Source organism: Podarcis raffonei, chromosome 9 (assembly GCF_027172205.1).
Source record: "Podarcis raffonei isolate rPodRaf1 chromosome 9, rPodRaf1.pri, whole genome shotgun sequence".
NCBI lineage: Eukaryota > Metazoa > Chordata > Lepidosauria > Squamata > Lacertidae > Podarcis > Podarcis raffonei.
In genome coordinates, this window is record NC_070610.1 from 71,287,689 (window position 1) to 71,304,477 (window position 16,789).

The window sequence follows — 16,789 nt, forward strand, 5'->3', positions numbered from 1 at the left end:
TCTAGACCTGCACATCCATTCCTGATTCAGATGTGACTTGGAACAAGAGCTAGGTGTCACCAGCATGCTCAAGACTTTGTCCTTCAGGTCTGCTGATAGCCTGTCCCAACAGCTTCATATGTATATATTAAATAGCATTATGGACTAAATACATGGCTCCTACGCTCAAATAAATATTGGCCACTGGCATGAGCTGAACTCTGTGTTTCCTCAGACCCTAATGCCCTGTTCAATTGTTATCCTCCTCTTGTGGTTGCTACCCTGTGAGGTGGGGTGAAGTGGGGAGAAGCCTGTTGCTCCTGACCCCTCCTGCATTTCTCCTCCTACCATGCCACACATGTTTGGGGCTGAACAGCTGTAGCATGGAGCTTGTTGAAGTCAAACAGATTCAGAATCCGTATCTTCTAACCACATGGGTAGTGTTACTGAGAGAAAGAGGCTCCTTGCTGCTGATGTTCAGCCCCCTGAGATGTTGGAGGTTGCAGGAAATGCAGCGTGGACATGCAGGAGGGACAGGGCCTGTGAGCTGGTTCCTATTTCCCTCTCTCATGGTGGCAATTGTACATGTATGTGAATGCTCAAATAGGCCTTATGCATAAATCTCTGTATGGAAGGTTGGTGCCCAGAGAAGAGGCACTGCCCAGGCTTGGTACGAGGGCAAGCAGGTAACAGCGTGAAGCAGGGATAGCCAATAGGATACTATCAGCCCCAGCCTGCATGGCCAGTGATATGGGATGATAGCCCATGCATGTAGTGCAAGTCTAAAGTCAGCACCTTGGTCAGCGCATGGTGGGAGTCAGAGATGAGACTAGGCTCACTGGCAGGCCCTTGAATAGAAAACAAATAACCTGGAGACTTCTGAAGCAGGGAGGTGTGTGTTCTAGGTCTTGCTTCCTTGTTCTAGGTCTTGTGTGTTCTAGGTCTTGCTTCTTGGTGAAATTGGCTGTGCTCTGTTCTTGGGGCATCCTGCAGTGCCTCCTGATGCATTTTGGAATGTCTTGGCATGGAAAGCAGGATCCCCAGAAGTGAGGGAGTTTCTGTGAGGAAGAGTTGGTGCTGGATGACAGAGTAAGCAACCTTGCTTGGAAAAAGGAGATGGAGGTACCACAGCCCTTTCTTCCTCCTGCTAGAGGGAGAGGGCCTCTCTATTTTTGAAGAGGGCCCAGGACTCTCTTACTGATGTGGAAGTGTCTGGGTTGAGGCCCTGTCCCATGGGACTGAGATACATTTCAACTACGGAAAGAGGGAACGGTTCGGTCAAGCTTGAATATTTCCCAAACCTCGCCCAATTTGAATGAGTTGAATTCTGAGTTTTTATCCATCCAAGTTGCTCCATCCTTTCCCTTCCCAGATTTCCTGTGGGTTTAATAACTCTTTTGCAAATGCCTTGACCATGACCAGGTAGCATTTTGAGAAAGTCTCAGCATGGTCAGCGTTCCACACCACCTGCCAAAAGGTGACATCAGCCCTGCATATTTTATTTACTATTACTACCTTATTTTTTGCACCCTGCCCATCTGACTGGGTTGCCCCAGCCATTCCGGGCTGCTTCCAACAAAAATACAAAGACACAGCAGAACATCGCACATTAAAACTTCCCAATACAGGGCTGCCTTCAGATGTCTCTGGAAGATTATATAGTTATTTATCTCTTTGACACCTGACAGGAGGGCATTCCACAGGGGGGAGGGCACCACAAACAATACACTACTTGTATTGTTTCAAAAAGCAATGCAAGTCTAATTTTACAGAACTTGAATCGAAATAGGGAGCTGTGAGAGAGTAGACAACAGTTAACTATTCATTTCATTTATGAATCGCTTCCTATAAAACATTCTGAAGTGTATATACTCTCTACTAACAAGGCTTGTTGGAAATGGAAGGTTTTCAATAGGCACAGAAAAAAGACCCACTTCCTTATGTCATATAGAAAGGGCCTCTTGGTGAGATGTGATCAGCAGGAGTGATTGGCCGGGTATATAAGGGGCAAGACAATCTTTTAGGTAGTCTGGTCCTGAGCTGTGTATGGCTCCGTACATTAGTACCAGCACCCTGAAGAGAATAGGCATAAAAAGAGTTTGGAGATAGCTCAGGATCCAGGATTCCATGTCAGACAGAATTCCTCCTCAAGTTCATGTCTTCTGCTCCCCCTTGCTGACTCGCATGTATGAATCAGAAAGCAGAGGTCAGCAGCTGAGGTGCAGAAGGCGAGAACTTTTAGCTGAAGTTTTGTTGCTGCTCCTGCTTGTGGTGGAAGGGACCTGTTGCCCTCTTGGTTTGCATGGGAAAGGAGTAAATATAGCTTGCTCTTTGACCCTTTTGTTCTGTTCAAAATATGACCCCCCTGTGTAAAATAATAATAATAATAATTCTATCATCTATCTATCTATCTAAAGTTGGTGACCAAGGCAAAATGCAGATGTAAATAATGGACACGGGGACCCTTGAATTTTAGATGGACTGCTGAGCGAGTTGTCAGTTACATCAGCACCAGGCTAGAAAGAACTACTTGGATTTGTCTTGAGTCAGAAGATATTGGCAAAGTTTTCAGTTCTTTAGCTTGGATGCATGTAATTAATACAGTATTGTGCTTTGATTCACCAGGTGGGTTTACAAAACAACTACCTCTCCTCTCACTAAAAGGTTTTTTTTATGATCCCTGTCTCCCCCAATCTCCCCCCCCACTTCAGTTAGAATGGATCTTGATCCTATTCTGTGTTTTAAAAACAGAAACAGAATAGGTTTGATATTCTTGTCTTGTTTGTCTCACGATGGGAAACTTTTGTGGCAACAGGAAACCAGGGAGAACATTGTATTTAAAAAGCTGTTGTTGTTATTGTTGTTTTAAGTAAGAGTTCTTTAGACTATTGTTGCAACTCCTGATTTGCTCAACCCACTCTTAGTCTAGGAACTGGATCTTGATTGAGTTTTCATAGCTGTTACTTTAATTATTTTCTCCTCCGTTACATTATTTTTTAAAAATAAACTAATTAAAATTATATCCACATATTGTACTAACTCAGTAATCCAAAAAACGTCCATGTGTTGCAGTAACACAGCAGTCCAAATTAACCTAAAAGTACACAAACCAGCCATAATGAGTGCACAGTGTCCTGAAACTAAAGAATACCAAGTATAATCCAAGGAAAAAAGGAAAAGAAAAACACAGAAGCAGAATGCAACAACACCTCCTGAAAATGCTTAATTAACCTTCAAGCAACAACAGCGAAGCCATGTATATAAGAACCATAACTATGAAAATATATCGGTGAAAGAAGAAAGTTGAACCCAAATAAAATCCTTAAAAGCAAAGGATGATATCACTGTGCCAGTCTTGTAGTTTTATCTGTTTTGGAAGCAGTTTAGGTTGAAAGGTGGGACATAATTGTCCTAGGCTTGTGGCTTTTTTCCATTAGAACATGTTATAGTCATGCAATGTAGGGAGAAAAGACATGGGACAAAGGCTTTGCTGAGTTTTCCAGTAAATCTAAAGAATGGCACAAGGTGTGGTAAGCTCAGGCTGACAGCCCAAGGAGACTGCAGAAGTAACTTCCAGTGACTTGTTTCCAGATAAAACATATATCAAGACCCAGATGCCCAAAGAGTCTGAACCAGGGATTCCCAGAACTTTGACATGCACACTTGCTTTCTGAGTTAAAATACGGGAGGTACATTTTACCCTTGCAGCCCAAAGGAGTAAGAAGATGAGAACAACTCACTTTTGAGCAGGGTTGGGGAATCTATGGCCCTCCAAAAGTTGCAGAATTACATCTCCCATCATCCATGATTGTTGGCTGTGCTGGCTGGGGTTGATAGGAGCTGAAGTCCACCAGCAATATCTGGAGGGCTACAGGTTCCTGTATGCATTTGACAGCTTTAAACACAATCAGTCAATGAAATCGCCTAAAATTGCAGTTGACTCCTCAACATGGAAATAATAATAATAATAATAATAATAATAATAATAATAATAATAATGGTAGTGCTGCAAAATTAGGCATGCAGTTGTTCCTTTGGGTCTGGTATGAAAAAGAACATCTTAACAGTGGTCTTTCCCCCCTCTAATTTTGAACAGTAGCTTTCATCAAATGCAGCATCTTAAAGAAGTGGCACTTGCTGAGTGTTAGGTGATGTGGAAATGCCTTTAAACATAGTTGCTTGGATGGTTGATGGTTAGTTGCAGTTGGAGAGGCCTGAGCAAAATGTTAAAACAGCAAGACATTACAGAGCAGCAGGTGTTAATGGTTCTAGCCTAGGGATGGCATGTTCTAGGTATGGCATGGTATAGCAGGTGTAACCTACATGTGACCAAAACTAGTGTTCTTTTTAGCTACACCGTGTCTTACCTGCGGATGGGTTGATTGCTTTGTGCCTTTTCTGCTCCTTCCCTTTTCCTCACTGTGTTTGATACTTGACTAAATGGACCAGAGTACACAGCTTCCCATGCAAAAGAAGAGCTGGGCTATTTTGTTAAATATTCCCTTTTACGCTGGTAATGAGTGTTGCCTCGCAAGCCAATGAAAGTTCCAGCTTTGTACAAACCGGGGGGGGGGGGGAGTTGGCAGTGGGAAGCCACTTCCTCTTCACGAGGTGCCCCCCAAATAGTTTTGGCTGGAACTGGTTCTCTGCCTATAAAGAAAAAGACTTTAAAGGACCTCGGCTGATCAGAGTACTAAAGGTCCCTGGGCATGCACCATAGAGCAAATTGGTGCTGAGCCTGGAAGCTCTCTCCTGTTTTTTTGGACGAGGAGCTGTGTGGGTCTGCTGTGAACACAGAGCTTAGAGGAGTGGGGGAAGAAGACGCACGTCCTCTTGAACTTTACCCCCAGCTTGAAAGTTGTTTTCTTTTTTTAAGAAGTAAGTTGTAAGAAAAGAGAGACTTGAGAAGTAGGCACCTAGCAAATAATAATAATAATAAAAAGAGCCGACAGCCCGCACTCAGAGCTGAGATGTCAGATGGAGCAGGCGACGAGGAGAAGCAACCAAATGGATGTGGAGAGAAGGGAAGGGAGAGGAACCGCACCTCCCTGATCATCCTGCAGTCCGTTAACCGCAGTATTTTCACCTCTGCAGTCTCCCCCGCCGCCGAACGCATCCGCTTCATTTTGGGCGAAGACGATGACAGCCCCGCGCCACCCCAGCTCTTCACGGAACTGGACGAACTCCTGGCTGTTGATGGGCAGGAGATGGAATGGAAGGAGACCGCAAGGTGAGTTGGCATCACTTTGTCTTTTCTGGGGGAAGGAAGAAGTTGTGGCAAGCCATGTGTTAATTTTGGGGAGCACCTTCTTCTGGAACTTTGGGGGGTTCCACAAGTATCATTAGGACTGTAGCTCAGTGGTGGGACCTAAACTGGATAGCTCTGTTGGCAGAGCATGAGACTCTTAATCTCAGGGTTATGGGTTTGATCCCCACATTGGGACTCTGTCCCTGCCAACTCTATGATTCTATTATCTGAGGTTCAGTTTGCAGCATCTCCAGGTACAACTGGGAGAGAGACTCCTGCCTGAGTCCTGGAGGACCTCTGCTAGCCAGTTTAGGCAATGTGTGGACCAATGGTCCGACTCAGTAGAAATCAGCTTTCTCTGTCCCTTTCCTCCTAATTATTCTCTGGTGGTTCTGGAAAGCTTTCCCAATAAAAAGGAACCAGAGAAATTTCCCAAGCATTTGCTGGTGAATAGAACTACTATGTTATCCTTAATTATGGGGAAGGGTCGTAGCTCAGTGGCAGAGTGTCTGCCCTGCAAACAAAAGGTCGCAGGAATCTCCAGGTGGGGTTGGGATAGACATCTGCACGAAATCCTGAATTTTCACCCCCAGTCAGTGTATGTAAGCCTGAGCTAGATAGACCCAATGGTCTAAAGCAGCTTCCTAACGTTCCTATCCTTTATTCAGAAGATTAGCACACAAACAACACATACACAGTGATCTTTGCACGGCACTTGTCAGAAAGGTGATTGAGTTATAACATCATTAATTCATATTAATTCATTAATTCATATTAAAACCATCTGTGCTTAAAAAACAAATGTCAAATATAGTTCCTCTATCTGTCTATCTATCTATCTATCTATCTATCTATCTATCTATATCTATCTATCATCTATCTATCATCTATCTATCTATCATCTATCTATCTATCTATCATCTATCTATCTAGTGTAGTGGTTATTATATAGGATCTCAGCCAGGAAGTCTCACCTCAACCATTAACTTGCAAGATTCTTTTTAGGCAAGGTGCTATTTCTCAGCCTCAGTTCCCCCTGTGCAGTATGGGGGCAGTAGCACCGTCCTACCTCACAGGGTTGTTTTTAGGGTTGAGGTAGCTGAAGTGATACAAAATGAAGTGTTGTTGTTGTTGTTATATCCCTTGGCTTGAATAATTTCTGACCGAAATCGTTTTAAAGTAACAGAATAAAGCACCCAAAATGCGGTCATTCAAACATTTAGATATTTTCATTTTGGGATTAGCATGAATTAAACACTTTGAGGTTGGGTTTTAATTTGCATGCACACCGTGCTTAGTTTCTTATTAGACTCATAAAAAACATTTTTGGTCACTTACGAGAAATGCGTGCAGATAAATTATGCTGGAGTGATGACACAATTCAGCAATAATTAATCAAGTCGCCATCGTGTAATCAACCTAGCCGTAATTCCAGTGGAGCTTGCTTGAGCGAGACTCTGCTGTGACATTACAATAACCGACCCCTTTCCCCAAATCTAGACTTCTGTTTTTCTCTTCGAGTGCTGAGTCATTGTTTTCTAGGGCCCTCCACCTCTCCCCCCACACTTTTAAATATTAGCTCTTTGGTTTTCTCTTGTTATCAGAGCCCTGCTAATCTTTTCCCCCACCGTCTGTTTTAAGAGCTTCTTACTGTGTTTGGATATATTAATCCCTACCTGTGAATATCACCTTGTTCTCCCTAACACTGGGATTCCTACTTCTCAAGGGAAGCTCCATGCATGAGGATTACTGAGTGGGACACTGGTCTTACACACCAATCCTAACCCGAAATCTAACCCTCTTACAAGAAATGCATGCCAGGGGGCTGTCGCAAAATGTGTGCGCCTTTTTCTACACCAGTATACACTTTTCTAGGAAAACTGATTCAGACAGGTTTCCAAGATGAGTGCACACTGGATGATTAATGTATGTGGCCATACTTTCCATGCAGGGAAATGTTGATGTTGCGTGATGTGATCATAAAACGAGGAGCTTATACTTTTGTTTCTGTTAGGTTAAGAGCAGGCATAGGCAAACTCAGCCCTCCAGATGTTTTCGGACTACAACTCCCATCATCCCTGACCACTGGTCCTGTTAGCTAGGGATGATGGGAGTTGTAGTCCCAAAACATCTGGAGGGCCGAGTTTGCCTATGCCTGGTTTAGAGGCACTTTGCTCTGAAGAAGAAGAAGAAGAGGAGTTTGGATTTGATATCCCGTTTTATCACTACCCTAAGGAGTCTCAAAGTGGCTAACAATCTCCTTTCCCTTCCTCCCCCACAACAAACACTCTGTGAGGTGAGTGGGGCTGAGAGACTTCACAGAAGTGTGACTGGCCCAAGGTCACCCAGCAGCTGCATGTGGAGGAGCTGAGATGCGAACCCGGTACCCCAGATTACGGGACTACCGCTCTTAACCACTACACCACACTGGCTCCCTCTGGGTTGCTTTGCATTAGATAATCTACTCCCCCCCCAAAAAAAAATTACACTTGTCCTACACATCTCTAGCTTTCCCAAAAGACTAGCCAGTTTTGCACATTGCATAAAAATGGCCTTTTAAATGTGTTTGTTGTAGGGGAGTTATTGGTTGGTTTTTGTTTTTATTGTGTATTTTGTATTCTCATTTTGTGTTTTTCTGTTATGAACTGCCCTGGGATCTTTGGATGAAGGGCACTATGCAAATTTAAATAACAACAGCAATGAGGTTAATAAAAAATGAAAGAGAAAACTTATAAATTCCTCACAGCTGATTCAGAGGTGAAAGAGGAGAGACCCTTAGATCAATTAAATCACTGTGTTGATTATCAAAAACTTCATATAGATGCTGTTTTTTGGTAAATAATCTTTTAAAATAAATTTAAAGAGAAAATACCAGTATTGAAACACCCTTTAAAAAAAACTTATATAAAAGGGCAGCTTTTGAAAAAGACAACAAAATGTTGTTAAGTACAGAAAAAGCAAAGGGTACTCATAAAGGGCATGTTGTATACAGTTCCTTTAAAGAAGAATGAAGCATCATACATTGGATTCACATATTGGTATACAGAAAAGTGGGGAGGAGAGAGGAGACAGGGAGATGCAAGATTCATACGGGTGACTTTTCAGATATTGAACTTACAGCTGAATAAATGAAGCTACCACTCTGATTCCTTATTCCTCGCTCAGAAGCACACCAATTAAAAAATGGGTCCTGTCTTGTTTATCTACCTATTTTAAAACTGAGTGAATGCCTCTCTTCTCCCAAGTTCCCCCACACAATTGTAATTGGTCTTGCAATGCAAAATTTCATAAGAAATAAAGTGAATTCAGTTTCCCAAGGCCATCCCTCAGGGTATCCAAAGCTAAACAGATCTGGATTTTGTACCCTCCCCGAAATGGATACTTTTAAGAGAAAATGTTTTAGAGAGAACACTTCCTTTTAATCCTAATCTAGCCATCTAACAACAATCACAATCATACCCATTGCAGTGGTACCTCGGGTTACAGACGCTTCACTTTATAGACTCCGCTAACCCAGAAATAGTACCTCAGGTTAAGAACTTTACCTCAGGATGAAAACAGAAATCGTGCGGTGGCAGTGGGAGGCCCCATTAGCTAAAATGGTACATCAGGTTAAGAGCAGTTTCAGGTTAAGAGCAGGTTAAGAACGGACCTTCAGAACAAATTAAGTTCTTAACCCGAGGTACTACTGTATTACGCAAAACAAACAGAATTAGGAATTCTTAATATACTACAACTTTTAAAACGATACTGAAACTAATTATATGGTGTGAGCTGAACTGTTGTGGATTTGAAACAAGCTACATGAGATGTAATTTGGAAACAACAAAGTTTGCCAGACTAAAGATTTTGTGAACAAGAGTTAGGGTGGCCAAAGACTAACCATGGCACGCCTGATAGTTTCCACTTAGAGAGGGCTCCTGTTCGAGAATGATTTCCAAATGTTTCTGTACAGCTGCTGAAAAAGTTTCAGTAGCCAGAGGAGTAAAAAGCTTTTGGCTTATGATGAAAGAAACATCTGGTATTCTTACTACAATCCACTGCCACAAAATGTGCTGATGGTCACCAACTTGGATGGCTTTAGAATAGGATTAGACAAATTTATGGAAGATGGAGGCTCCCAGTGGCTTCTATCTTACACCTCCAGCAATGCAATCATAAGGGCGATTGCCATTATGTCCTTCTTTCAGGAATCTGGTTGGCAACTTTGAGAACGGGATGCTGAACTAGGTGACCTTTGACTTGCTCTATCAGGGCTCTAGCTGTTGCTACGTTATGCAGAGAAATTGTATATTACCTCCGTAAAGGGGTGAGCACTATATTTCTGTGTGACAGAAGTACAGTGGTACCTCTGGTTACGAACTTAATTCTTTCCGGAGATCCGTTCTTAACTTGAAAGTGTTCTTAACCTGAGGTACCACTTTAGCTAATGGGGCCTCCCACTGCTGCTGCGCCGCCGTCATGCGATTTCTGTTCTCATCCTGAAGCAAAGTTCTTAACCCGAGGTACAGTGGTACATCGGGATACAGACACTTCAGGTTACATAAGCTTCAGGTTACAGACTCCGCTAACCCAGAAATAGTACCTCGGGTTAAGAACTTTGCTTCAGGATGAGAACAGAAATTGTGTGGCGGTGGCGCGGCGGCAGCAGGAGGCCCCATTAGCTAAAGTGGTACCTCAGGTTAAGAACAGTTTCAGGTTAAGAACTGACCTCCAGAACAAATTAAGTTCTTAACCCGAGGTATCACTGTAGTATTTCTGGGTTAGTAGAGTCTGTGACCTGAAGTGTCTGTAACCTGAAGCGTCTGTAACCCGAGGTACCACTGTACAAAAAAGGTGCTAGTTGTGAACTTGTGTCTGTGACACACCTGCGATTTTTACAGAAACGTTTGGATCAGAGATTTATGTTTTTAAACACAACTGTCATGGTCTGCCCCTGTTTCTCAGACCAAGGTTAGGCTTGAGTTTTAAGGCTTTAAATTAATTCTGCAGGCATCTTCCAAGTCAAACACATTTTTCTCCACCATCTGTGGCACAAGGCAGGTTTTGAGCCCTCTATTGTCTGCCTTGAAGCCCATAAAATTCTCCAGGGAGCTGGTTTGTGTACTGTAACCCAAACTTTGGTTTGGTGAGGCTGTGTGAACATGCAGGTTCTCAGAGAGATTCCTCTCCAGTCCTTTTTGCTACACTGCACCATGGTTTGATTTAACACACTTGTCTTGTGGTTAAGGCCTCTCCAGAATAACTGTGAGTTTGTTCTGCTAAGGTTTGTTCTTGTCTACAGCTCATGGTCATTAAAGTATGGTCTTAACCACGACTTCTGGTTTGGACAACATGCTAAATTAAATGAAAAAGAAGATTGCCAACAAAAAGGACCGAAATGAACGTTTCCTTATTTTTCTGCCGTGAAAAATGATTGACTGGGAAAATTTGTCCGGACAAACCGTGGTGGGGTGGGGAAGCAAAGTCTTGTCTTTATCTTCTTGTAGTTGTAGATCAGGACAAAGGGCAAATGCCGTCTGGTGTAGAAACATTTTTCCACACCTAAGGGCTGTTTCATAAGCACAGGCAAGGGTTGTAAACTCCTGACCTGTAGGGTAGCTTCTTTAGCTTTTAATAGCTGTGTGTGGGAGAGAGGCCCAGCAGGTGCATAATTAAATCTCCACCACCGTAATGAGGGCAGGTTGAGCAGCTGCAGGATTTCGCATTAAATCAACACTGTTTTGAAGGGAGATCATGCAGGAACTGGAAAGAGCGGGTTCCACGGGGCTCCCTTGAGACATTGCGTCAAACCACAATTAAATAAACTTTACTTTGTCTTGAAGATCTGAATAGACAAACCACGATTTGCAGTTGGCTGGCAAACCATAATAAAAAAAATTCTGTTTATTATTTATCAGGCCTTATTTTATTTCCCCTCCATAATATACCGGTAGTCAAATCACCAAAAAAATACAAAACAAAAAGCCCATACAGTGGTACCTCAGGTTACATACGCTTCAGGTTGCAGACTCCGCTAACCCAGAAATAGTACCTCGGGTTAAGAACTTTGCTTCAGGATGAGAACAGAAATCATGCTCCGGTGGTGTGGCAGCAGCAGGAAGCCCCATTAGCTAAAGTGCTGCTTCAGGTTAAGAACAGTTTCAGGTTAAGAACAGACCTCCAGAACGAATTAAGTACTTAACCTGAGGTACCACTGTAAATGACTTAGCTAACATGAAGTCCTTCATACTTATTTTTTAAAAAATGTTTCTTTAAATTATTGATCTAAATTATGGAAAAACTATACTGTGCATTCAAAAATATTGTGTTACTTTTACAATAATCAACAAAAATAACAAAATTTCCTCCCTTTGAAGCCATAGTTGCTGGTTTATGCTCACGGTGGGTATGTGTGTTGTCTGAATTCATGTCTCGGTTACTGCCATTGCTCTACTTCTGGGGGCTGTTACGGATTGGAGTGCTGAACAGATGGGAAAGGGAAGCAGACAAACAACTAAACCTTGGCAGACAAACAACTAAACCATACATTTGGAAGCTCAAACCATCAGCTGCTTTCTCAAAGTATGCTTACTTGCAAACCTTGGTTTGGTGTGACATCTCAGTTGGGGCAATGACCTGGTTTGCATGAACGGTAAGCCAAATCATGGCTTACCAGGACTGTGAAAAAATGACCCCCGCTGTAGAGGATCTCACAGCTGCTTTGCTTCCAGCCTATTTACTACTGCAATGAACTTAGCCAACTTAACCAAACTGGGACTTGTGGCTTAAGCTCTCAGTAACCATGAGATGTCAAGATCTGCTAGAGCCAAAATTGCAAGCTGAGATCCTAGATGACTGTAGTTGGTTTAAAATAGTGGTTCCCAAAGTAGGCAGTGGAATTACGATGGGGGGCACTAAGGGGCTAGGGGGCGGTGGTGGTGGTGGGGCTGGAGATGTAAACAGACTTAGAAAAGCTGGTATCACTGGATCATTTCATCAATTCTTATTGTTTTGAATTTTATTTTGTTATCATCTTCCTTAGTGGGTCATGCAAACTGCTATTCTGAATAATTCTTTTTATAAGGGTAGGGGGCATTGAGGATGGAGTGGGTGGTGGTCCAAAAATGTTTGGGGACCACTGATTTAAACGATAAACATCTCTGGTATGGAGGTGAAATTGAACTGAGTGGTTTCTTTTTTGAATGAATAAAGACCACTGTTCATTCGAGACCGAAGAAGCAGTCACGAAAAGCACAGCTGGAATCGGGAAAAGATGCTCCCCGGAATCCATTTGGGCTCTACAGTTGCAGAGATATTTGTGGCTCATGCGTAGCAAATAATAAACAGCGGGAGGCATAGAGACATGTTTCTAGTGGATACTCTGCCTTTCTGAAACTGCCTTTCCCTATATCATAGAATCATAGAATTGGAAGGGACCCTGAGGCCCATCTAGTCCACCCCCTGCAATGTTTATGTTTTGTATGCAAATCCAGCTGTATTTCCACAGGGGTTGGTTTATAACTAATATGTAAAACCAACTTTCATCCAGTGGGAAAATGTACACCAAAGATGAGAGATAGTATTGTGTTGATGGGTGGTTTTTCTGTATCTTTGTCTTGGAGCTGACTGCTGCTCCTAACGCATACCCAGCTGATTGTTTGTTTGTTTTAATTAAACAAATGCTAATTTATATCATTTTAAATGGATGTTATGCATATTTTATTTGGTATTTTAAAGGCCGTCAGGCCAAAAATCGGTATATAAATAAGCCATAACATGTAAAAAGAGGAGGGAAATAACTTTGCAATACTTTTGAGACTAATGGATTTGTTGTGGCACGACTTTCTTAATGAAATATCTGATGATGTAGATGCTTGTTCTTGAAAGCTCACAAAGCAGCACTTCTTTGTAAGTTCATCCTTACAAACTCTCTCTCAACTCTCTCTCTCTCTCTCTCTCCCCCCCTCTCTCGCAGGTGGATAAAGTTTGAGGAGAAAGTGGAACAGGGTGGAGAGAGGTGGAGCAAACCACACGTTGCCACGTTGTCCCTTCACAGCTTGTTTGAGTTGAGGACGTGTATAGAGAAAGGGTCAATCATGTTGGATCTGGAGGCCTCGTCGCTCCCTCAGGTAGTAGGTAGGTGCTTTTGAACGCAGTGCTCTGGACTGTTCTACATCGCAAGAACCAGCCTGGTCCGTTGAATGGGATGTTGGATCTGGGCATGTGTTTATTTTACGCTGCTTTTCGGCAAAACAGCAACAGCAACCAAGCTTCCTGGGGTGGGTTGCAGATCAATGAAAACAATATGGCCTCTACCGTCAGACTTACAATCTAAAAAGACATAACACAAAAGGAAAATGGATTTTGAGGAAGGAGGAAACAAGCAAACTTGGGTACCAGTTCTTTTAGGTGCAAGTTAATTGCCTACCGGGATGGAAACAGTTCAAGGAGAGGATGACCCAAAAGTTGCTGGGGTCTCAGCTGTCTTGATAGTGTGCCTGTTCATCTCGTTCAGTATCTTGGATAGTCTACAAGATAGGAGTGGGGGATCTGTAGTCCCCTAGATGTTGTGGGACTCCCACTTTGTATACCTCTTGGTAGTTTCTCTGTTATTGTTGTTTAAGGATTAAAACACATCAGTGTAGAGCAGCGGTTCTCAACTTGTGGGTCCCCAGATGTTGTTGGACTACAACTCCCATCACCCCTGAGCTCTGGCCTTGCTAGCTGGGGGTGATGGGAGTTGTAGTTCAACAACATCTGAGGACCCACATGTTGAGAAAGGTTGGTGTAGAGGGTTGGGCAATATATCAATCAATTGTCCAAAACTGGTTTGAAGTCCATATCATGATACCAGCTTCATAATTTTTGACCTGGCAATATATCGCACATCATGATGTGTATGTGTGCATGTGAGTGATCCAAAAAACCCCAAAAACCTGAAGCTAGCCAGTGCTTCTACAAAGCGCCACCCTTATTTTAGACATCGTGATATATCAGTATATCACAGTGTTTTGCTGGTGATATATCGTGATGTTGAAAACCAGATACTGCCCAGCCCTATGCGTATGTGAACTTACACATACCAGCCTACTCTGAAACCATTTTTATTTTTGTTTACATTGATTTACTCCTTTTCTTCTCTCCCTGCCTCCCCCTCTCCCCAAATCCTCGTGTTTGCAGAGATGGTTGTTGACAACCAGATCGAGACAGGCCTGTTGAAGCAAGAAATGAAGGACAAGGTCACTTACACCCTGCTCAGGAAACATCGCCACCAGACCAAAAAATCCAACCTGCGCTCCTTGGCCGACATCGGGAAGACTGTCTCCAGTGCAAGTAGGATGTTTACCAACCCAGATAATGGTAATGCAGAAGCCAGTGGGCTTTGGCCTTCCCGTAGAGACCCACCGAAACCCTGCTCCCAACTAACTCCATCACCATCTCATGGCAACGCATCTAACCCCACGAGTAGAGTAGCAGACCATACTGACGGATGTATCAGTTATGGGCTCTGAAGGCTTCTTAATGCTGTGGCGCATTGCTCTAACCGTATCTCCGTGGGCTAACTGAGAAGAGACATGGGCGCGCTTCATTTTCGTTAGTCTGCTTTAGTCAGTCACTTCGGCAAGCACCTGGCGTGGCACACGCACAAAATGGCACAACACAAACAACGATGTGTCCTCCGGAATAGAATCGGGCTGCATCCACACAGCAGCTCATCCCATTTCCCTGATAGTTAATTTCCTCATTATATTTGAATGTTCATGTGGTGTAAAATCAACTTCCAGAAATGGTACACAAGCTTGGCACTCATTTCCATGTTATTGGCTCCCAGGAAAAGAAAATCTGTTTGCAAACAATTGAGTGCTAACCTTGCACTATGTCCCACTATATTCCCGGGAGTGGCTTTTATGTCACACGAAAGCTGAAATAGAAGGTGGAAATTAGCAGTTAGGGAAACGTCAGGAAAATGGGAATGAACTGCCACACGAATGCAGCCTATGACACATTGAGCTATCTAGAATGTGTTAGACTGTAATGGCGGGTGAAAATTGTCCCGAAGTCATTTTGAGTGTTGGTGTGCAAAATAGCAGAAGGGCTGTGTAATAGTCCTCTGTGAGCAGGGGTGACTCACCCATGGTCCTCTGGATATTGTAGGACTCCAGCGCCCATCATCCCCACCAGCATGGTCCATGATCAGGGATGATGGGAGTTGTGGTCCAGCAATATCCAGAGGACAGGTCCCACCCCAACCCCCCAGCTCCAGAGGCTTTTGTTAGAATTCTGGGAAACAAGTGCATTAACCAGAAAGAGAGGGATCCTCTCTAGTCCTCAAGGATAAAAGTTCAACAGTTCAATAGTGTTGAGCTGAGAAACTTCAGAAACGCAAAAAAGGTGAACAGAGCAATCATCATCTATATTACTACAGGGGTACCTCGGTTCTCGAACACGATGTGTTCCAGAAGCCCATTCGGCTTCTAAAACATTCAAAAACCAATGCGCGGCTTCCCATTGGTTGCAAGAGCTTCTTGCACTCAGTGGAAGTCGCGTCGCATGTTCGGGTTCTGAAAAACATTCAAAAACGGAAGCATTTACTTCCGGGTTTTCAGCGTTCGAGAACCAAGACATACGACAATGGAGGTGTATGGGAACCTAGTTAACACTGTTTTCTGAAATCTCATGATTGAGTGATGTTGTCTATTGTGGGATCAGCATTGTTTAAGGCTGTGCATCCCTGCTGGGATGAGAGGGGACTTTTCTTGCTTCTCAACATGCGAGGGAAAAATAATCTGATTGAAGAAAAGAGGGAGAGAACCACTAAGGCCAAGAATCATGGATTCTCATATGATCTCAACAAAACTTGCAACATGTGAATATTCATCCCCCCCCCTCCACACTTTATTATTCCAAGAAGCGCTCCTTCTTGGAATGCAGGTGGTAAGTTGCATCTTTTTAATAAAAAGTACTTGGCTCAAGGCTGCGATATGCAAAATGTTTTATCTGTTGGGGAACTTCCTCTTGGTAAGTATACAAAGCAGCCTTCGTCAGCCTGGTTCCTCCATCCAGATGATTTGGACAATATTTCCTACCAGCACAGATGTGCCAGCTGAGCCTGATGATGGGAATTGTACTCCAAAACATCTGGAAGGCACCAGGTTGAGGAAGGCTGATTTAGAGAGAGTATTAGGAGACAGGTATTTCTGGCTTCAGTGTAACGCACGCTGCAGAAGCCAGAGCCAGTTGTTGTGAACCTGCTTAAATTCTAACACTGCAAGAGCTCTCCATGCAAAGAACAGAAAAGAATGAATTGCATGTAAAAAAAATAATGAGCATGCTGAGGAGAAATCTTCCAAAATAGTCTGCTCTTATATGCTACTTTTCTACGAGAAAATTACAATGCATGGGATTATTGAGTATTTTACTATTGAACTTCCCATCTGCAGACTTTAGTGGGGTAGACCTAACATGGCAGCATAATATGATTGCTGCAAATGTGCAGATTGGCTGTTGGACTTCAGTTGACCTGGCTTGTTGAACCATAGCATGATCTGAGCCTTCTTAAGATCCATACTTTAGAAAGCA

General features: G+C 43.1%; 1 protein-coding gene across 6 annotated transcripts in view; it reads left to right on the top strand.

The window, feature by feature from the left end:
• Positions 1-16,789, top strand: part of SLC4A4 (solute carrier family 4 member 4) — a 190,580-nt gene that overhangs the window by 102,425 nt on the left and 71,366 nt on the right. For 4 of the 6 annotated variants that reach the window (XM_053404375.1, XM_053404378.1, XM_053404376.1 and 1 more), the window contains exons 4-6: positions 5,074-5,209; positions 13,185-13,345; positions 14,390-14,542. In XM_053404375.1, the coding sequence (XP_053260350.1) occupies positions 5,074-5,209; positions 13,185-13,345; positions 14,390-14,542 (450 nt within the window). Of the gene's footprint in view, positions 1-5,073; positions 5,210-13,184; positions 13,346-14,389; positions 14,570-16,789 lie in introns of all 6 variants that reach the window. The other 2 variants (XM_053404377.1, XM_053404379.1) reach the window with 1 other exon arrangement.